Below are 22,111 nucleotides of genomic sequence, written 5' to 3'. Positions count from 1 at the left end.
CTAGCCACTCATAAAAACCTGCTGGTGTTAGATTCCAGGGGGCCCTGAAGAGATCTGCATGGATCTCYTGCTCTGTGTGACTGCGCTGGCTTTGTATCTCTCTGCTTACATGGTCTGCTCATCAGTGCCCAACCAGAGGCATTCCTCCTGCTGTCTTCTCCAGGGTATTTCTTCGCTCRGTTGTAAATCAGGGGAGTAATGGTGCATTCACCACATCTGTTYAAAGCAAGGATCAAAAGTGCTTATGCCCAAGAAAGGGAATAGTGGACCAAAAGGTGCAATGGGAATTTTATTCATGCTATATCCCCTTTAATAAAGTGAAGAGAGCAAAACGTTGGAGGAGAAAGTGGCACAGTACATCCATCCTCAGGGAATCTTGCAGAGTGTGGTCTGTGACAGATGAGTATAACTTGCTGTCATTGACTTAAGTGCACCYATCCCGGCTCATGCGAGGTAGCAGTCAGGGCCATGCAGTGTATTAAAAGGCCTCCCCCCACCAAGTAGTGTCATTAAATGAGGAAGGATAGAGCAATACAGAAGTGCCTCAGGGGGGAGGAGGTGATTTAATAGCTTCTGTATTGTGCCTTCTGCGCATCTTATCAGTAGCTGATATTTGTCACTGCTGGAGTCCTGTGCCCATCCTGGTTCTCTTGCCTGGTGGATAACTTCCTGGTCTGGGAGTAACTGCTTTTTAGTGTGAGAAAGTTTCTTTATCCAGTCACAGCAAGATGACTGGAATATTGATAACCTTTCGGTGCCCTTCTTTGCCTCTTGCAAGCTTGGCCACAGCTTGCCCGACTTAGTAACAGACATACGGACAAGAAGGTCCTGCTGAATAGCTACAGTCTCTCTTACAGCTAGGAAGAGCCAGGAGAGAGCTCCTCATCACTTCCATCTTCATGGTCTAATCTTTAGTCATCTCTCGTTGGGTGCTGGAGAACTGGTACTTCTAAAAGGGTGTTACTGGCTTGGCACTCTGCGCTTGTAAGGCTGAGCTGTCTTTTTGAGCCCTGATAGTACTCAGAAAGGACAGTGCTGCTTGAGGGAGCCATACTTCTCATGTGGGCGGTTGGAGCAGATTGYGTCCAGATGTGGGTTCTGTAGCTATCTGCTTCCGCAGTAAGTCGGCACAAACCTTGGATCTTGACATGCCTGGACGCTGTAAAAGATGCAATGTGCATCTGGACTGTGTTTTGAAACTTTTCCAATTGTTTATTTCTGGCTCAGTCAGAAGCTCTCTGCTGTTGCTAGCAGTTGCTTGGTTGCTTTGAAAAGTAGCTTCTCTGTTTTTGCTGAACTTTGAAGCCTTATATGACAGTAGTGAAGTGTGAGGTTTATTTTCTCCTGGCTCCGCCTCCTCATTCTGAGTTAACAGCTTCAGCTTTGCCAGCCTAAATAAAGTTGCCCCCTGTCACATCTTCAGCCTACTTTCATCCTCTTAAGATTTCTAGAGAAATGTGCGTGGGGTGCTTTGTGCTGCAGCCTGCTGTGAGCGCTTGGAGGGCCTGCTCAGCCTTTCCTCGCCCAGGGGAATTGCAAGAGAGAAGACAGGAATACCCCATGCTTCTCTGTGCTGAACTTGGCCAAACTTCAGCAGAAAGATCCCTGCATGTGTCCCCTCCATAAGACAAGAAGCACTACTGCATCATCCTGTCTGGATTAAATAAGGGAGAATTTTAAACAAGTATGAATAGCATAAGTRGTGTAAGGAGGACTCATTTGCTTGATATCAGGTTCATCAGACTTAGCTTTGTGTGTCTTTGGCTAATGAGGAAGAGTAGAGTTTGTAGTGAAAACACCTACCTGMATCAAGAAACTGTAAGGAGAAGTGCTAGGTGGTGTTGCAGCTGATGGAGAAGTACTCATAGATTTGGGTGCTGGAGATAACTAGGTGCTTAAATGCACTCGAGGAGTCACTGTTGGCTGTTCTGGTCAAACAGCTGATACTGCATACGACAAACTGAGCGTATCTGAGTTTACTTCAAGCTGTTTCAGGCTCTGTGTGGTCTCACCGCAYGCTGACTGACTAGTGGGTATTTTTCCCTACACAGCTATAAGAAATAGTCTCTCCCCGTGTCCCCTGTTTGATCTGTTCTTGAATCTTGGGTCCTGTTCTTGCAGCAGGGTGTGTACAGACTTGAGAATTAAATGCTGGGCCAACTGAAAAGCCCAGGGCCAGGAGCAGCTGGGCCCGGCCTGAAGCCGGGGTATCCTGCTTTGGCAGAGCTGGTTTGTCCTGCGCTCCGTCCCAGGCACCTAAGTAGCCCTGGCCCTGCACTCAGTATCTGAGYGTCTCTGGCTCGCTTGTGATTTTACCCTGATGACAAATGTTCTTGTAACACAGCGAAGGCCAAAAAGTTCAGCACCTACTGTGCATATTGCTTCTCTTAAATCATTTTGTGAAGGGAAGAATCCCACCGAGAGAAATGAAACCCGGGTGATGCTCCCAGTGTGCTGCTTGTGCAGGACGGTGTCTCTGCCATGGGTCTGCTTTGGTCCTTGGCGTACCAGGGAAGAGGGGAAGCTGGATGGTCTCTCTTGGTGCCTCACTGTCCTGGGCCTTCTCTGGCTGGCAGCTCTGTAGCATAGCTCCCTGCCAGCTCAGGTCACAGGACTTGACATGGCAGGAGGGGAAGTTTTTGGTGCCAACAGGGCAGTAGGCAGGGAAATCCTTCTGGGTGGAGGGAAGARTTGTCTTCTGTATCCTGGCCCTCTGCAGGGAGGGCCCATTGCTCAGTGATAGTGTTGATCTCTATCTGATGCCCCATATGCAGTCAATGTGTTTGTCGGAGCTCTGTTTGGCAGTGACGCTAATTTTTCCCCCATATTTACTCAGGCTAAGCTCCTGTTGAAGATGGTTTAGAGGCAGGTGGGCTAATGCCCTTACAAGTGTCCCCYTCCATCATGTCCAGCTGGCTGTGGGTCTTTGCTGTGGAAAACTGCTGGTAGGAAGTAAACTGAGCTCATCTAGCCATAAAAGCCAGCTGCTGCCCTGTAGATGCTGTCAGCTGTTACAACCTATTTCCAGAAATGTCAGTGTTTAAAGCCCAGAGCCACAGTGGTGGCACACAAAGATTCTTCTTAGATTATTTATTTTAAAAAGAAAATAGAGATAAAAGTTTCTTCTAAGAAGAAGTAAAGGGAAGTAAACAAGATTAAGGGTTCCTCTTCTGATCAGGAATTGCTCTGTGCCCTTTAATGTGATTGCAGAATGCCTGTTGGTACGTACTGTGGTGGGGGTAACCCTGAGACATGTGTTGGGGACTTTTTGGATGATATTAAAGTTCTCCTCAGGAAAATACCTTTAAAAAACCCACCACCAACAACAATGAAAAAACACAGAAGGGCTGGCTGTAAAGCACTGGTTGAGTCACTGTGGGAGTGTGCAGATTAAAAAGGAGCAGCTACTGCCTGTTTCTGCTCCACTGTTCTAGAAGTGACTTGTTGACTCCCAGCTTGCTGGGGCCAAGGCTAACTCAGGCTAAGTCTTCCCCCCCCCCCCTTTTTTTTTTTTTTTTTTTTTTTTTTTTTTTTTTTTTTGTACTGACTAGGGCTACTGCTCATCATTTATTCCACTGCCCAGAAAAATCCATGTAGCGGCCAGAGTACAGGTTTTGGGTCCAAAGTCTTACTTATATTTGAGCTCTGAATGTCCCCAAGGATCAAAACTAGGTAAGGTGTTTAAGTCAGGAGGTTGGGTTTGAGGTTTTTCTGATGTGTGCTTATCATCGAAGCAATGGAGGCTTGAAAATAAATCCTCTTAAAATAACAGCAAGCACTGTCTGCACCCCAATCGTGCCAAACCCCAAGCAACCCCTAACGCCTGGGGTAAAGTTGCAAGCAGAACAATCTTGTAGGATCACCTGGAGCCACAGTGGTGGGCTGCGTAGGATGAACTAATATATTGGTATAGCATATTGGAAAGTCAAGTATCCAAAATTGCTGCTCATCTTTGCTGTGTAGTTAAACATTTGCTGCCTCCATGGTGGCTGTGATTCCCTTCATCTCAGTGGTGCTCCCTGGGGAAAGGTGCAATGTGGCAGAATCGCAGCTATAGATGGAAGCATGTCAGGGAGAYGACGTCTTTGGGGTTCAGATCCTGATCCTATTCGCTTTGGCATGCTGGATGAGGATCAAAAAGTCTCTAGAGCTAAAAGCAGGAGTTTGAGTGGAGGGTTGATGGGGCTAAGGGAAATGCACAACCCGTGGCTCAGTGCACGGTGTGCTTGTATTGATTTGCAGGGTGGTAGTGGCAGTGTATGGAATGGGGGATTGGGCTCTCTGCAGGCTGCTAGCAGTGTTTGTGTTCGAGAAAGACTGTTAGTAGACCCGTACTGTGTTACGCCAGTGGACTGTCGCCCTTCAATAACGTTGCGTGTTCTGTGTCCAGTTCCTCCCTCTCTCCTTTGACGCTAATGCATTGTTTTTGAAACCGGCTTCCTGGGATATAAGAGCAGAACCCATTAGTTACCTAATCCATGGCTAGCAGGCATTAATGTCTCTCTGGGATGGAAAAATTGAAGTAGCATGACTAACGTGAGGCTGCAGAAGAGCTCAGAGTCAGGATGGATTGGGGAATTTCTGAGAGATGGAGACGAGCTCTCCTAGGTCCTGTGCTAGTGGTGTACAAAGACCTCGATGGAGCTCTAGGTATTGTCCTCTTGTGCTCTCTGGTGTGAGGGAGTAGGGGAAGAGGAGGGGTATCAGGGCAGGGAACTGGCAAGGTGGAAGATTGGTATCCCTCTTAGGTGGTCTCTGAGGAGGCTAGCATCTGTCAGTACTGTTTCTTTTCTGCTGCGTAGCCCTGAGGGACAAGCCTTGGGGAAACTGCTTTGATTTACACGAGGGCCCAGAATCTGGAGGCCCCAGGGCTTCCATTAAAGCTGCTTTTGCCCTTTCCTGCTCTGTGCTGCTTTTATATTGTGGCACATAATTTACTCCCTGACTCTCAATCCTGCAGTTACAGTCCTAGCTCAAAGATGTGATTACAACTGTGGCATTGGTGTGTCATTGCCTTTTGTTTGCTACAATACAGTTCTACTTGGGCAAAGCAGAAAAGAAATAATAATGATACATGACAGAAGGGAAGATCTGATGTGCCTTTCCAGCCCATTTCCTGTGTATTTCATCTCAAGTGGAGACTCTCATTAACTAGTCACTTAGCAGAAGCACCTTGTATCTAAAGGTTAATTTCCACAGTGGTTGTTGCAGAGTTGTTTGATGGGTAATTTTCTTCCTCARAAGATTTACTCCTACCTAGTATTTAATGAGATTAAATTGCAGCTTCTCCAAGACCTTGTGGTAGAAGTGTGTGTGTGTGCTGGTGGCCACAAAAGCTTTGTGTGAATTTAATAGAAAGGTACTCGGGGTACAGAGAGAAAACCCTTTCATAATGAAGGGAAAAATAGCGGTGATGTTTGAAAGCTTCATAGGTGTTAATAAAAGACACTGCTTTTTCAGTTGCACAGAGTAATAAATACAATGAGCTTCCACAAGAATCCATCTATAGGACAGAAATTATTGTAACCTGACTTTGATGTATACAGGATGTTCCTTTAAAGGCCTTGAGCTGKGTGACCTTTTAAATGAGGTGACTGTAGGCTGAATTTTTCAGTTGGTGTAATAGTGCAGGGTCTGATTCTGACCTTGCAGTGTATTTATAATCTTCAATACTACTGCTGACAGTGTGCGAGATGTGAGTTTTTTCTTTTTTCTTTTTGGAGTGGTGTTGATGCAACAGAGATCCAACAAGACCACTGAAGGCAACAGAGGTATTTCTCATTGGTGTTAGTGTAGTTAAAACCAGAGTAAGCTTTTATAATTGGTACATGGCATTCCTGTTTAGTCTAGACGGGCTGGTAGATGGTCAAAGGAGGGTGCATCTAACATTGGCTTGGTGAGGTGWTCTGCATGCTGCACTTGTGCTCTGTGCACTTGTCTGGATTTACTGTTGCGCAGATACCAAAGTGCACCACGTATGCTAGACGCATAGCACTGTTTGTTCCTATGCCTTCTAAGCATTTCTCCAAAAAGCTGCTAAAGCTTATGACATCTAGCACTGAGCACAACTAAATACGCTTGACATCAAACCCAGAAGCTTACCTGTGGTTGTCCTGGAAGATGTGGCCAACGAGTGTGGTGTTTTGTTTGTTGTTATGTTTGCTTTTTTAATCAGTACCTTTGACCTCAGATTATGGGCATTTTTCAGGAATCTCAGTACTGCATTTCTGAGCTGTGTTCGCTTTGGCTGAAGAGTTTGAAAGTGTGAATTTTGGCAAGTGTCAGACGGGTGACATATCTTCCTGAGAAAATGCCTTGGAAACAGATGAGGGCCACTGGATGCTTTTTCTGCATCCCTGTAAAGAAGAGAGGTCAAATGCTCAGTGCTGATGGGGAGCAGAATCTAGGGGTGTTGTACTGGTTTTGTGGTGAGGTGTCAGGCTGGGCACAACTGGAACTGAGCCTGAATTTTGTGTGTGTGTATTTTCTTTTTTTTAATGATATTGGTTAAAAAGTCTTTTGTTTTCTCAAGTTTTCAGGCAGCTGACAGGCTCTCATGTGCAGGCTTGGTGAGGAAGGCAGGCTGCAACGGGGTGAATGTTCAGAGTAACCTCCAAGGCCATCTCAGCTGTGCAAGTGCTATTAAAGACCTCTTTGGATGTGAGGGTGGAGAGGATGCTGGTGGGTGATATTTTGCTGATCAGTCCTTCTCTGCGTTGAATTTTTAGAGATTTTTGGCTTGGCCACACAGAATTGTCCTGGTAGAGCCGCAGGAGAGCGCAGTGGGGCTGTCAGGTCTGTTTTTCCGAGGTTTTGGGCCTGGATCTTGGCTCTGCTGCAGTACTGTTTTGACCCAGGAGGGCTCTGTGGGGCTGATGATTGCCGTGTGAGCTGAGCTGCTGATCTGTGCGTGCTTAGCTTCTGTGCTGTCTGGGAGGAAAGGAGCATTAAAACAGTTTGAGAAGAGTGGAGAGGAGTGAGGAATAGAGACTTTCTCCATGTTCAGCAGGCCTGAGTTGGTCCCTGAAACTGCAGAGGGGACAGACACCAGTTTTCAGCTCTACAGACTGTGGCAGTGGTAACCTAGTAGGTGCTGCAGGTCTAGCCAGTTCATTTCATAGTTARCTGCTCTGACTGTGTTGACTTCAGGGGAATGACTCCTGAATTACAGCATGTGCCTCTGCACAGACCCCTGGCTGGAGCATCTCACCCTAGCCTTTTCCTGGCATCCCTCCACCTTCCCTTGGATGATGGTAACTTGATTGCTGGCTTTGCCTGTGCCCTCTGCAGCCTGGGGCTTTCACTGTCTCCTTCTCTGTGCTCAGGTCCCAGGGTGAGAGCTGCTGAAGCAGCAGCAGCATTTGTCCTCAGTGATCCTGGCTCAGCCCCCAAAACAGTTGCCAGAAAGCCCTCCTGTCTGCATTCACGTGGCGTGGGAGTAGGGCAGGCGCCAAGCCACAGCTGCTGGTGTGGTGAGAGAGGAAACAACGYGGTGCAGGTGATGCCATCCCCGCGGTCTTGGCCTTGGAAGGGAAAGAAGGCTGCTGTCTGGGGGGCCTGGGAATCCTTCGGTGGGTATCAGCCCTTGGAGCGAGGGTGGATTTCAGCTGTCAGTGTGGATTAACAGCAGGGAGCCGCACAAAACGTAAGCACTGACGCAGGCTGATTCGCGTGAGAGAATCTGAATCTCTCTGTTTTCAAGAGCTATCACAGTCCTAAGGAAGTGGATTGGACCAACATGTAGTTTCTAACCAAGGTCATATATTACGCTGTTACAAATGTCGGTCCCTGCACTTTTCACATGGTGCATTCGAAATAGCTGGCCACCAATTCAGGAACAAACTCCGTGGGTGGGTTGGTTTTTGTTTATTTGTTAATGTCTATGCCTGGCTATGTGTACTTATCTGGAGAGAACTGGGAACTTGGGAGCTTTTATTTACTACATCCCAGCAATGGATTGCAAGTATAATATGCAAAGTATAATATGCCTTTTGCAGGAGTTGCCAGGCCAAGGGTCTGCGTATAGCTCGAAAGCTAGAGCTCTTGCCCTGGAGGGAAATAAATTCTGGCCTTTAGTACTGTTTGAAGGCTGCAGAGATGTGTGAACATGAGTATCAATAACCTGAGCCATACCAAGCTCCAACATGGAACTGAGGGAGACGCTGTTCCCTTTTTGGAGCAAAGGAATTTGGGATTGGTATCAAATAAGAGAGTCCACTTATTATTCTGGTCTCTTCTCTGGCATGCTGAACTGATCACTCTTCCCTCCTACCCTTTGCCCTAAGCATAGTTAAGAGTCAGGCCCTTTCCTGGCTGAATAATTGCATCTTATCCTCCAAACAGTATAACGGGTATTAGCAGTATTTACTGTTTCTGGGGCACAATGAGAATGAATTTGTGTTTGTAAGAAAGCGTAGCCTTTGGCAGTTAAAACAGCTGGAAGTGTCTTACAGATGTAATTCTGTTTTGTCCCCTTCACAACTCTGTTGTTGCCTTGATGCAGTGCACACCAGATACTTAACCAATGGGCAGCCCTCCGTGGAACGATTCCCCATCAGCTTTAAAACCCACTTCTCAGGGAACTATTTTCATCATGTGGTGCTTGGGATTTACTGCAATGGCCGGTATGGGTCACTGGGCATGAGCAGGCGATCAGATTTGATGGACAAACCTTTAACTTACCGAACTCTGAGTGACCTCATCTTTGAATTTGAAGACTCTTACAAAAAGTATTTACATTCAGTGAAAAAAGTAAAAATTGGATTATATGTCCCGCATGAGCCGCACAGCTTTCAGCCCATTGAGTGGAAACAACTGGTCCTCAATGTATCCAAGATGATGCGCACAGATGTCAGGAARGAGCTGGAGAAATTTGCTAGGGATATGCGAATGAAGGTAGGTCTGTGTGTCTGGGCTGTGATTTCCTTATGATGTACTCTGAAATGAGTGTGCTCTGTCTGATCCTGCAAAGGTGGTTGTGCTCTGCTTCAACAGACTGACCCTGGTCCAAGGGAGATGAAAATGCTTCAGGTAGGCTGGGATTGTGTTTAAATCCATTTTGGTGGTTCTCCTACACTCTAGTGTGTTTTCAGGCACRCCAGATTATGTATTTTGCTTAGTTGTAAAATCTGTCCTTCATTTTAGGAAACACTTGAACCCTATACTTGTCCCTGGGTGCAAGGAGCTAAAGTGCGGGTCGCTATTTGTTTGCTTCCTGCTGTGTCTGGAAGAAGGTGGCCAGGAAGAACTAGTGAATCTGGGCTGGGTCCATGGCTGCTGGTAGGGTAGGTGCATGCCTTGGTCACCAGAGGGGATCTCTGCTGTTTGCTGTCCTTCTTGGCCAGCTGAGGTTCAAGGGATGCCCTGAGACTGCTGAAACACGTGCCGAGTGCTGGCAGTCGAGGGCAGTAAGCTGTAGCAGGACTGATTCACAGCTGGTGAGATCAAGGCACATCTGAAATTGTCACCTGCAGTGGCCTGGGATTAGGGCCATCTCCTGTTCCCTTTGTGCTCCCCGAAATGGGGCTTCTCAGGCCCCTCTCCTCTGCTGAGGGCATGAGCTGATCCTTGCAGGGGGCTGGGGGAGCAGAGGAAGGAAGGTGACACAACTGGGTAGTTGTGGTGGGCAGAGTGGGTGGAGGCTGCTGAGATATTGCACTGCTTCGTGCTCCTAACTAGGCCAGCAGAGCATTAGCAAGTGGTGGCTCCTGCAGCATACGAAAGGCAGCCCTCTTCTCTATCCGATTAGCAATGCAAAATTAAGTCTGCGGAGGAGCTGCACTTAAAGTGCGATAACCAGCTATCCCCAGGATATGGGAAGCACATGTTGTCGTAGTGGATGACTTCTCCTCTCAGAGCGTGCTGCTGGGCTCACCCCTTCGCTGCATGCATCCCACCATCAGTGGACAGGGGCAGCAGGGTCTGTTACTGGGCTAAATTGGGAAGTAGATTACGTGGGAAGGGTGAGGAAAATGAACCCTTAGAAGGCTTGTACTTCCCTGCTGGCTGGTCAGACTGAGTGGCCTGGGGGGGTGGAACATGAGAGAAAGGGGAAACATGAGAGCTGCCACCCGTTTCGAGGATTTGGCTACAGCTCATGACCCTGCCTCAAGGACTGGTGTGAATGAGGAGCTGGTTTCAGTTGCAGTGAAATGGGATTTGATGCCTTTCCAACCATCTGTTGGCAGTTAGAGCAGAGCAGGTGCACTCACCAAGTATGGGGCTGGATCTGCTGTAGAGGTATGTGGAGTCAGGTCCAAGTTATTCTGGGTTGCTGTTCCCTGCTCTGCTGAGGAATGGCTCATGTGCAGCAGCTGTGTGCATTTTTTTGGGAGGGGGTGCTAAGGGACATGCCCCTGGCCCTGATTTTGGAGTGGGAGTGCTGCCTGAGCAGCGGGATTGGCAGCTGCAGCCCCTGCTGCCACCTCTCCTACCCTGGCCAAGGAGTTTTGGAGGACAAGAGGAAGACGTGAGGTGACTCTCAGTCTCTGCCACTTATACACATGTGGTGCCAGTTCATYGAGGTTCCCGTTGGTAAGAGGACTGTGTCTGCTAGCCATCAGGCATGGTAGTTGGACGTACCAAGACTACACATGCTGAATCTCTTCCGCGCTTGCGTTTTAAACATGAAATGACCTGTAGCACTTGACYGGTGCCAGTGTAAGCATGTATTACGCTATGAACATGAAAGGTGTCCTATTTGCCTTGCTCTTCTGTACAAGCAGGGACTCAGAGCTGGAAGCTCTGCCTGAGGTGAGTCTACCCTGTGGCTGATTYGGAAACATCCTTTTATTTTAGCAAGATCTTTGAAAGGTGACTGCTTCTTCAGTTTTTAAGTATGAAGAGTCTCTATTTCTTATACCCTGACARCTTAATGGGGGATCTTCTTTGTGGATGTGGGGACAGAGGGAGGGAAGTGAGTTGCCAGCTGGGGCGACTGGTGGCAGCAGAGAAGCCCAAGGCTCGCCGCAGGTGCCGTTGTGGGGGAAGGAGGCTGACATACCAGGAAGGGGTATGGCCAAAGTGGTCCTGCTAGCATAGCCGGAGGTCCGTTAGGCAACATGACCAGCATGGACTGGGATCTAGGCTAACTTGTACTGTACTGTAATCTTAGGCAAACATGCTCAAACACGCACATAATAAAGCTTTTTTCTCTTCTTCTCTATTAATGTGCTTTCAATTCCCTCTAGAGAGCAAACARGGCTCTAGTGAAATAAGTGTGTATGGAAGGAAAATTTCCTGARCTTAAGTACTGGCRTTTGACAGGAGGATGAGCTGGTGTYTGTACTGAGGTGTGACATTGAATCCAGTCYGCGTCAATGTCTCAAGGTCAGAACCAAGGCTCTGAGCCTGCATCTAACTTTGCACACGGGGTGAGACTGTGCTTAATGCAGTCCTGCCCCCCTGAAGTCAGCCACAGCAGTTTGCACGAGCTAGGTCAGAATCAGAGCTGTAAGTGTCCCTGCATTGCAAGGGTGCTGGCTTTGAAGCATCAGGTCTTTGAAAACAGCACAAAGTATGAATATGGTACTGATAGACATTGGAGCTTTGAGTAACTGGGGGGATGTAGGGAAATGTGTGAATGGATAAGAGACTTCTAAAAGGCCTCACAGTCCCAGAGAATCAACCACCTGCCGTACATACAGCTGGCCTTTGTACGGAGAGAGAAAAGCTGGAGAATGTGATTTGGCTGTGTGAGACCCCTTCATTTGAGGGTCAAAGCAGTTTTTCTCACTCCTTGTTGTTGCCAGCTCTGAAGAAAGCTGTGGATGAGTGTTGTGKTTTTTTTYYTTTTTTTTTAATTATATTTAATTGGGAACTTAATTGGTGTCACCAATTAATTTTTGTAAGGGACCCCTGAACAGCTATCACACTGTATCAACTTTGAGTATCTCTTAATCTAGGCARGGTTTGACCCAAGGGACTAAAGGCTCTTTGTATGTCACCCCTGGTACCCTATAACCCTTTTAAATGAATCATTGCCTGTATTGAATGGTGTTTCCTTCCCTCCCCCATCTCTTGCAGATTCTGAAACCCTCAAGTGCCCATTCTCCGGTCAAAGAGAGATCACGGGGTAAGTCGCTGTCCCCTCGCCGAAGGCAGGCCAGCCCTCAGAGACGAGCGGGCAGAAGAGACAAATCGTGAGTATTCCTGTGCTGTTGGTGCTGCCGTCACTGAGTCAAAAGTTGAGGGTGGTGATGTTATTTTACCGTGCAAAATATATATACACTTACTGGCGTGTACAGGAAAACTGCAGCAAGTATCTTGGCTACCTGTGGAGCTCTAGAGGCCAGTACTGCTGATGTCCTGGTGTTGCTGCGTTTGCGACTTACCAGCTCCCTGCCTGTTCTTCTGTGCAGTGTCCTTTGAGGCCTGGATGACTTCTTTTCAGTCTGACTCTRCTTAGTGTTGGACGACTGTGGAAATGCATGTTTCATCTTGTTAGTTTTTTCAGCTTTTGTACAATCCCCGTTCTGGAGAAACTTAAGAACCTAGCTTGGGGTGTGGGAGGCCTTTACAGAAAGGAAGGTAGTTTGATCACACTTAAGGGTGTTCAAAAGTAAGTATAAGAACAGTAGTACCTACCTCCTTGTGATGGTGAGGTGTCCTTGCTATCATGGTCACTCAGATTGAGGGGGGGAAAAAAAAAAAAAAAAGATTCTCTGTGATTAGCTTTATTGGGCTGTTCTGCTGATGTAGCAGTTTTCACTGTGAACTGCCCACCTTGCAGGGAATATGAAAAAAAGGGTCTTTTCTCTTCTTGCCAAAGCAGAAATATCACTCACTTTGGATACTTTAAGTGGTTTAAAAAACGATCACCTCTCACATATAGTAGGCAATTAATTGTTTCCCTTTAACTATGTGTGGAAGGATGGATTAACTGCACATGACACCTCTAAATGGATAAAGTTATGCCTTCAGGTCATGGGCTTTTTACAGACACCAGTGATTCAGGCACTCATGCCTTAGATGTGGAAGAGCTGCATTCCAGCTGCACGCTTCGTGCCAGAAGGCTGACCCTTGTGAAAGCCTATATGTGCCCCAGCTTAGCTGCATATTTATGATCATCGCTTTTTAAATAGGCTCCCTGTCTGTCTCAGCACTTATTTATTTTAAAGCAGCTAACAAAGACATGAGATTTGCTTTCTAAAGATAACTTTAAGATACTTCAGCAGCAGGTGATTTCACAGTGGGCTTTTATTTTTCCATGTGAATTCACACCGAGTCCACAATACTTCAGGCCTATCACCAAGAGCTCCTTGCTTAGCATGTGGATGGTTATAGTTGTAATAGRCCCTGCTACTCCAGATTCTTTGCTTAGATTCTCTTCGAGGGATAGTTTAATCTTTGAGTTTCTAAAACTGCTGCTGCAGTTGCTGGAGTAAATCACATACATTTGGAGAGTCTTGCTGGGCCTGGGAAGACAAGCCAGTTAAGCTGGCTTTCGTGGAGAACTGCTAAGTACGTGGCTGTTCTGTAGCAGTTGGCTGCCTCTCAGCTGCTTTGCTTTTATAAGATGCAAGGATAAGAGAAGTACGAGTAGCCTCACTGGGGCTTGTAATGGTTTCAGCACCCATTAGCTGCTCAGTTGTTCTGCTGTCTTGCCCTGCATCTTGAGTGGACTGTGTTATTCTAAAATAAAAACCTTGGTCTTGTATAATGGTGACTCAGGACCCAACTATATATGCTGAAAGCAGGAGACAGAGGCTGTGCTCTGCAGCTGCATGAGAGCCCCGCAGGTCCTGCGCAGCCCCCTCACAAGCCTGGACCAGCATGCTTGGAAGCAAGATTGGGGCAAAAGAGCCTTCAGCAACTCCAGGCAGGCTGACGTATCTTTAGCAGCCCCTTAGAGCTATTTTGGGAATGGCCATGCAAATAGTCCTTGTTTTGGGGCTGCTGGGTGGCACAGAGTCACCCTACTTACCCAGTGGGACGCTCTGGGAGAGTGACGCTGTGCCTTGGTCATGGGAATACTCAAGCCTTCGCCTCCTTGTGCCTCCAGTTATCCATCTATGAAATTGGTTCTCAGCAAGATACAGGTCTCTGCAYGGATGCAGTTGCTAACTGTTAGAAGCTATAGGAAGGATTTTTTAAAGGTTAAAACGTGAGGCTTGTGCTTGACAAATCAGCTTTACATTGCTGCTGCTCAGCTGTGTGAACGTTGGTGGGTCCTGTTGCTTCTCTATGCTTCAGCTTGCCACTGTAAGATAGGGATGATTTCTGTTCATCTTCAGGGCATAGAGTAAGGCTGTTTGTGAAATACTTTAAGAAACAGAGTGGGAAATGCCTAGTGTTGGTGTCAAATTGGCCTTTTAATTAGAGTTTGTCAGCTTGCTTGGAGGAGTGTCTGTAGGAGGTATTATAAAATTCCAGGCAGGAAAAACCTGAGGCATTTTTATTTATTTTTCCCCTCCTCTTTAGAGAATAAATTATTCCTCTGTATGACTCTTCACTGAATAGCTGAAGAGCAGAGAGATTCATGGTTCTCAGTCTCCCTTGACCCACCTAAATGCTGCTGCTGCAGTGGTCTGCCTGTGGGGCAGTGAGTATTCAGAACGGCCGGGGTCCCAGGTGGAAGTCACTGCAAGGTGCACTGAGGCTGCTGTTCTGAGACATTTGCATAGCAGTGAGTCATGCCTAGGGCAGCTTTTAGAGCTGCATACACCAAAGTCAGTGGCTATTGTAGCAGCATTAAATTGTCTYCTCATTTTGAGGAGGTGATGGGAGTCAATCCATGCCTGCTAGGTTGGTCACAGCAAGAAAAACTTCAGTGCTGCCAGTCGTAACCCGGTCTGCTATCCTAACATAGAAACYTAGGATATTTAACTTCCTGAACTCAAAAAGACAGCTGGCACCAACCTGCAGGTGCTGGGCTGTGGAGGYGGCCTGTTAGGACTGGTGCTGAGCCTGGAGTGGGAACTGCTTGGGAATGCTGTACGAATAAAACCAAAGAGCGGTCTGTAGGCACGTGCAAGATGGCCTTAACACTGCTGGAGTCCTTTCTGCTGGCAAYGAAGAGGTGATTTGGAACTTGTCTGTAACCCAGGCACTTCCAGACTGGGGTACCTACTCCAAGCCTGGGAATTTTGGGTATCAGATCTAGATGTTGAACTTGAGCTCCTCAGAATTGGCCTGATCCTCTCCTAGGGGCTGCTCTTACCGACTCTTGTGAGAGTGGGAACGCTCCTCTGAAACCTGGACTTCCTGCGAGTGAAATGAGTTGGTGTTCAAACACTTCAGTTGAAAAAGGTTGCATGAAGTGACAGCTCTTTCAGTAACTGTGCATTTTGTTAACACTTGRGAATGAGTCACTGAAGGCTGGATTTTGAAAGCTAGTTTGATACCAAAGAAATGCAAAACATGCATGTACCTTCTTGGAGCACCCAGCTCCCACTGGTCCCGTGGGGACTGGGTATATAGGCATCTAGTGGGACTTCCCAGAAGGTTTATTTTAGCGATGAGGCAGTGACACTGCAGCCTGTAGGGAGTTTCCTGCTGGTGATGCAACCATTTTGTTTCCAAAGTCAAGCTTCTGCTGGTTTCTGCCCGCTGTTGCAGGAGGCCCCTGAGGTCTGAAGGGCATTAAGGGGTGAGCTGAGTGGTGCATACCAAACTACAGTTGACGGGGTAGGAAATAAGAGAGGCAAAATTAGGTATTTTCTTCTATATATTGATGGGATCCGCGAGAATCTTACTGCAGTGAGAAGCCTTATGTTACGCATAAAAAAGGACAGACTTTTAGACACAATTTTTTAGGCTGAATTTCCTACTAGATAATGGCAGTGCTTGTGGACACTGCATCTTGTCTCTATGAATCTTAGTTGCATGGTCTAGTTATAGCTTTTTAGAGCTTACAGAGGAGGGGGAGAGAAGCTTTTTGCTTCTGTGTGAGCAGGCAGGGGCTTAAGAAGGCATTCATTGTAGAGAGAGAGGGTTCACCTGCAAACTTACTGCCTGCTTTTTGCCAACAATCAATTATACGGGCCTCCTGGGAAAACCTCCCGGTGACAAATACTTGGAGTTCAGCATGGTGAACTGTCATGGCTTTGCTGGTTTGTTCTCTGGAGGACAAGGGCTAAAGTGAGGCTTAGAGGCACTGGTGGATTCTGCTGGCTCAGCTCTTTAGCTGGTCATCCTGGTTCCTCACTGGTCATGTTATGTAAATGCTCGTGGTGACCRTTGGTAAGTCAATGATAGCATTTCAGCCTGGACAGGAGGTGCTTCCAAAATTGGTCTCCTGCTTCTCTTCTATCATGCTTTGACTACTGTTGCAGAGCAGTCTCAGAATATAAAAACCAGGCTGCTTTTGGATGAAGCTGGGCTGGCAGGTGTGTGCCTGATGTGTTTCAGCTGCTAACGCGCATGTAGCACATTGGGAAAAGACTAGAGCCCTTCCCATGTAAAACCACCAGAATACGGATAGCGCAAGGCTATCAGGTCATTAGCACATCCACTTCTGCTGGACTGCACTACTTGCTGCTGTAGACAGAGCCAGTGTCTTTGCATTCAGACTTTCAAAGAGCAGTTGGTTYGTAAATGACCAAATGGGTATCTTCATTTGTTCTGTCGTTTGTTAGCAAACTGCATAACCCTTTAAAGAGGAGAATTGTAATCTAGGCTTTTAGAACCAAATCCCTTCTAATTCTTTCTGCACTGAGCACAGTTACAAGTAAACTATAATAAGGTTAGATTATGCATGAGCATTCCTAATTATGTAGCACAGCTGAATTCATGCTATGGAAAAGAATCTCCCCAGCTATTGTTTTCTACTGAAAATCACTTAATACTTGTTTTGTTTGATATTTAAAGGCAAATTTCAATTAGCACTGTATCCTGCAAGTGCTTCCTGTTGAACATACAGTTACAGGGCACRTAGGGTATCTTGCAGGACGTGGGGGACAGTAAGCAGTATGTTCCCCCCAGGAGACTGGTGTGTAGTCAGGTTGCAGCAGCTCRTTAGCTGACTCTCCCACATCAGCAGTGGGCTTTTACTGTGTCYAGTTGTCCATCATCTTTTATGTCCAAAGGTAGGAGGCTGCAGTAGATTGCAAGCCCAAGTGCTGGGACAGGGAAAGCCTTGTTTTGCTCAGTAGCAGAATTTTGGAGCTGGAGGAGTCTGGGAGTGTTAATCTGAGTTTGAGAGGGATTGTAATGTGACAGCRTGAAGCAATTTCTGCTCCTAAATGTCAATTCACCAGAGGTATTTCCTCTTCATTTTAATGTTTGAGGCTTAACACAGGCGTGCTCTGTGAATGTCAAAGCAACGCAGACTTGTATACTTCTGGCCTAATTTRGCTGTTGAAAGGCAGTTTGGAGTTGCTAGCTCTGTTAATACAGTGTGTTTGGTTATTCAAGCAGATTCAAAACCAGGCAGATCCAGTGAAGACAGCCCATGGATGCTGTGTACCAAGCARCTATGGACAGCTTCAGATGTTCATAGGGGCACTTTGGACAGAGATGCTGCCTGGACCTTTCAGCTAGTGTAACAGAGTTACCCATGTAAGGTGGAGCAGTGTTGCTCCCCTGGTGCTTTGAGAGCGCGCAGTTTGATTGTAGCCATAATCACTGTGTAGGGGACGTTCTGCTTCAGGTCAGTGTCTAGCCGAGGAGAAAAGGGGCTCTGAAGCCTCTGCTCCAACAAGTCCTTACCTTTTCCAAATGCTCTGCAGAGAGAAACACTAAAGAGGACAGTCTGCATGTAGCTAGAGGATTGTGATGCAGTGTAAAGAGCGTGGTCTGCACAGGTATGCAGTGCCTCCCCATCTCTCTTGGATCATGGAAGAAAGTAGAACCATCCAGGTTTGCTTTAACTGAAACTGTGTTTTGAGGTGGCGGGGGGAGGAAAAAGGAGTGGAAAGGTTAGAAGATTCCTATATTTGAGGAAGGAAGAAAGGGAGCATCATTATTCACTGTGTGAATAATCTCAAGGTCTCCTCAGGTGCAACTCCTTCCTGCAGGTGATAGAGCCCGGTAAAGACTTCTTCAGTAAGCTAAGTAATAGGCTAGTGGCTTAAAGCGACTACTGCAGAAGTGGGACAAGGCTTCATGGACTGAGGAGTTAAATACTGGCTTTGCATGTGCGASAGGTCACATCTGCAGCACAGTGAGTAAAAGGTATGCGTAAGAGCTGGAAAACCAGCTGTAGGAGAAGAGGGTGCTAGAGCACTTAACAACTTCAGATTTTACTGCTCAGGCTTTAGTGGTGTTTTTGCGGTTAAGTGGATACACTGTACACTGSTGGGAGAACCTTACTGTCTTTTTTAAGGAAAGTAAACATAGGGCTTAGTGTGAAAATAGCTGGAAGCCTGAAATAAACCCACAGATTAGACACTTCCACAGACTATAAAGCACTGGCATTATTTAGCTTTATTGATTTTGTTGCAGGATTTCTTCCATTGCTCCCTAAATAGGGAGACTGCTAGTTCTAAAGGTTTCATTTGYCTAAGGTTGTTACTTGACTTACATGATCTGCCAGTATACATGTATGTGTGTATTCACTTAAGTGAATGTTTTTTCTTTATCAAAATATAAGATGCCTGGAGGCTAAAAGAGTTCATCTTGTGTTTTCTATTTGGCTGGCTCTAGACCTTCACACAGACCTCACCAAGAGGAAACAGCAGGGTCAGAGGGACATCAAACTGTGACCATGTAAGAGGCCTTGCTGGCTTGTTTTCAGCTTCTCTCAACAGTTTTTGTTTATTCTAAAAGCTGGAGTCCTGTTCTGGGCTAGCTGAAGAGCGTGATGTGTCTAGTCTAATCTAGTCATTTAGGCCCTCTCTCAAGGCAGATGTGGGAGGGCACTCCCAGTCTTAGTTCACCTACCTTTGGATGGCGTGACTTGTTCTTTGCAAGTGCTTCACTTCAGAGGGAACCTACATGACTAGCTCACGTAATGCTTGTTTACATGATGGAAATTCAGGAGGACTGTGCTTGTGATGAGAAACTTACTTAGATGTATGCAGTCCTATTTTGAAGTAAACTGGTCCTGGTCTGAAAAGTGCACAGTGGTGTCAGATTGCTGTTGAGCAGCTCCCTCTTTCCTCCTTTGCTTGCAGGCCTGCAGTAGTGGACAAGAAAGCAGATCTGGCTACGCTCAACGAGGTGGGCTATCAGCTCCGCATCTAGCAAAGCCATAAGCTGGACAGAGGGCTTCCTTGATGCTTCCTGCTGCACTTTACCTGCACTTCATTGGAAGGAAGAAGGAATGGGACTATATTAGCTTGTGGACTTTAAWTTAAAGTTGTACTAGAAAACAGACCACAGGAAACTTTGGTGGCAATATTTATTTTCTTTCAATTCATGGAAATGGCATCAGTGAAGAGAACCTAATATTATGTTCAGCAGGAGATGGGATTTTTTTCCTCCATCATGTAGGAGGTGACTCCAGTGGTACATGGGTTTTAAGTATAATTTCTTTGTGTAAGTTTTAATTTGGGCACTGTACTGAGTGGTAGGCCTGGGATGATTATGAAATCWTAGTCTTCTCAGTGTTAAGATGTGCTGAGGTACAGTGTGTTTTAAAAAAATCATGTTCAGTATTAATAGTCAGCAATAAAAACAAGCAGTGCAGAAGTAGCGTGAGTTTTTGAAGTGTCAACATTACCTCACTAAACTTAATAGATATGCAAAACTGTCAGTATTATTGTTTTGTAACTAATTTGTACTGTCTCCTAGCATTACTATATTAAAACAGCAGTGGATGTGCTTTGCCACCTGTATTACTATTTTATGCATGTTGCTGAAAAGGTCAAGGTAAAATAACATGCAAGTGTATTTTCATACACTGACATCTTATTATGGAAAAGATAAGGATTTTTTTTTTTTAGTAACTGACCAATTTTTAAAAACTTTTGTAGTTTTTTTTTTTATATTTTGTCACAAGCTTTTAGTCTTTCCAAACTACATTGCTGAAGCACAAAACGTGGAGACTGCTGTTTTGTAGAGACAAGGCTTCATAGTATAGTACCATTTTTTTTCTTGTATGTTCGTGGAATAATGGAAAAAATGCTAGAATTGCTAGCTTGAATCTTTACATTTTTCTTTCAATATTTGTGTGTAACTTGGAACCTTGTCTTTGAAAGGCTGAACAGTCTCATATGGTGATGCCTTGACATCTTATATTAAGATCAGACATCACAGACTGAAGTTATGCTTCCACCATGCTACTACAGGGGGTTCTTCCTATATGCATTACAACAACGATCATTTAGTCAGACCTGAAAAGGAAAGTTGTACTGGAACAAATTCAGCAATAAAGCAATTAATATGTCAGAAACAGCTACAACTCAAGCTTGTCTGCTTCCTCCCTACTCTGTCCTTTTGCTGTAAGGCTTAGCTTAGGACCTGTGATGAAGGCAGTGTTTTTTAAGTGACAGGGCAAGACTTTTATTGGGGTCCACTATTTACATTAAGGAAGTTCTCTGGAAGGATTTGAGTGCTGCATTCCTGAAAATATTTCATTAGGTGCCTAAAATGAAAACTGGATTATTCTGAAAGTCCAGCCTCTACACTTTGTGCTATGCTTATAGATGATATTAGCATGGGCCTTTTATACCTCCCCTCCTGGGCTTTTATTGATTGGACTCTCTGAGAAGATGACAGTAATGCTTGCTCAAAACAAATGATTAAAGCTCCTAGAACACTTGGATTAACCAAGGATGAAGTGAACACAGGAGGAGATGACTGCATGTAGTACAGACCTCTTTCTTTGCTCAGAGAAATCAATGAATCTCACTTACCTAGGACAGGAAGACAACACCAAGTCTGTAACTTTTCTTTTACAAACAGTGAAACACTTCCAGTAAGTTGAAGGCCAAACTAGAAACCAGACTTTTCAAACCTATTACACTTCTTTATACAAGATTATTTTATCACTTACAGGGAGGCCCTTCCCATCCCTCTCCCCATAACTTTWCTCACTCCTTTGTTCACAATGAGAATGTTTTGGGTCAAGAGTCAAGGAATAGTGCGAAATATTCTTTTGATATAAATTCTTGTTGTGTAATTTGACATTAGCTACAGAGTTTGTTTTAACCTTTGTGCTGCTCAGTGTTTTGTGACCTAAACAATGTTTAAGTATCCTGTAGATCTCTTACARATAAAATGATGTGGAAAGCTGTTAAATCTTGATAAATGGTACCTGTAGCACCAGGTTAGCTGATGCAAGGTTTTTCTACGAAACCATGCTTTACTTCTCTTCAACTCAAGTAACAGTGGTTGTTATACTGTTTTTACTAGTGTCCAGAGCAATTTGAACTAGTCTCTCTGAACCTCTAACTTATACTGAAACTTTTCTAAGCTGTAGAGCTGTGTGACAAACTATGTTTGGGGTGGTTCTTGTTTTAAAGTCCATCTGAAATATTCTCTTGAAATTTGCTTATGATGGCATTTGTCTTAACTGTGGTTCTAGTGACTTTTTTTCTATCTATCTCCCTGCAGCATGGTCAAGTAGTAGTAAAAACCTGTGCATGATTGTTTTTACCTCCTTGCCCCCCCACACACTTGTATGTTTATACACAGCATGAAACTTTAATAAACTGTCATGGTAGTCTTTTTTAATGACTTAGCTTTTTTTTTCCCTTGTCTATCACAATCCAGACAGTGATGTGTAACATCTACTGTTATTCTAGAAAAGTCTACATTATTTCTTTAGCCTACAGTCTTGAAGCAAGACACATGACAAAGGGGAATCAACTAAAGCAGATCTTAAGATTGTTAAATACCCATCTTATCTACTATTGTACAAAGCAATCTTTAAGTGCTTAGAGATCACACAATATAGCTAAGCATTAACAGGTTATGCTAATAAGAACTGAAACAAGTATCTTAACCCCTGAACATACATTCTTATGAACCAATAAACAAACACCATTAAACTGGTGACAGCACTGATTTCTACATCATGTTAAGCTACTATTGCTTTTTCCTGTCAGTAAAGCCTTGACCCTAATCCCTCATGCATTGCCATCAGAATAGGGAGGGGAGGAACTTTAGGTGACAGTTTCCTTTTGTAAAGGGAAGGAAATAATTACTGTGGTCCTTCACTAATAACAGGCACAAATGAAACAGAACAAATACTTTGTTGCTTTAACTGTTTCATGTAATAACTTTC

The 22,111-nt window shown here is 45.4% G+C and overlaps 1 protein-coding gene across 1 annotated transcript in view; it reads left to right on the top strand.

Moving 5' to 3' along the window:
• The window catches only part of VASH2 (vasohibin 2), a 43,404-nt gene extending 21,846 nt beyond the window's left edge, over positions 1-21,558 (top strand). The window contains exons 8-11 of the mRNA XM_085300161.1: positions 8,514-8,895; positions 12,025-12,140; positions 18,586-18,648; positions 19,056-21,558. Coding sequence (XP_085156287.1) covers positions 8,514-8,895; positions 12,025-12,140; positions 18,586-18,648; positions 19,056-19,125 — 631 coding nt within the window. The 3' untranslated portion in view covers positions 19,126-21,558. The remainder of the gene's footprint in view (positions 1-8,513; positions 8,896-12,024; positions 12,141-18,585; positions 18,649-19,055) is intronic.
• The last annotated feature ends 553 nt before the right edge of the window (positions 21,559-22,111 follow it).

This window comes from Rhea americana, unplaced genomic scaffold, assembly GCF_003343005.1.
Source record: "Rhea americana isolate MKP2758 unplaced genomic scaffold, rheAme1 scaffold_160, whole genome shotgun sequence".
Classification (NCBI taxonomy): Eukaryota; Metazoa; Chordata; class Aves; order Rheiformes; family Rheidae; genus Rhea; species Rhea americana.
This window is presented reverse-complemented; position numbering and strand designations above follow the sequence as displayed.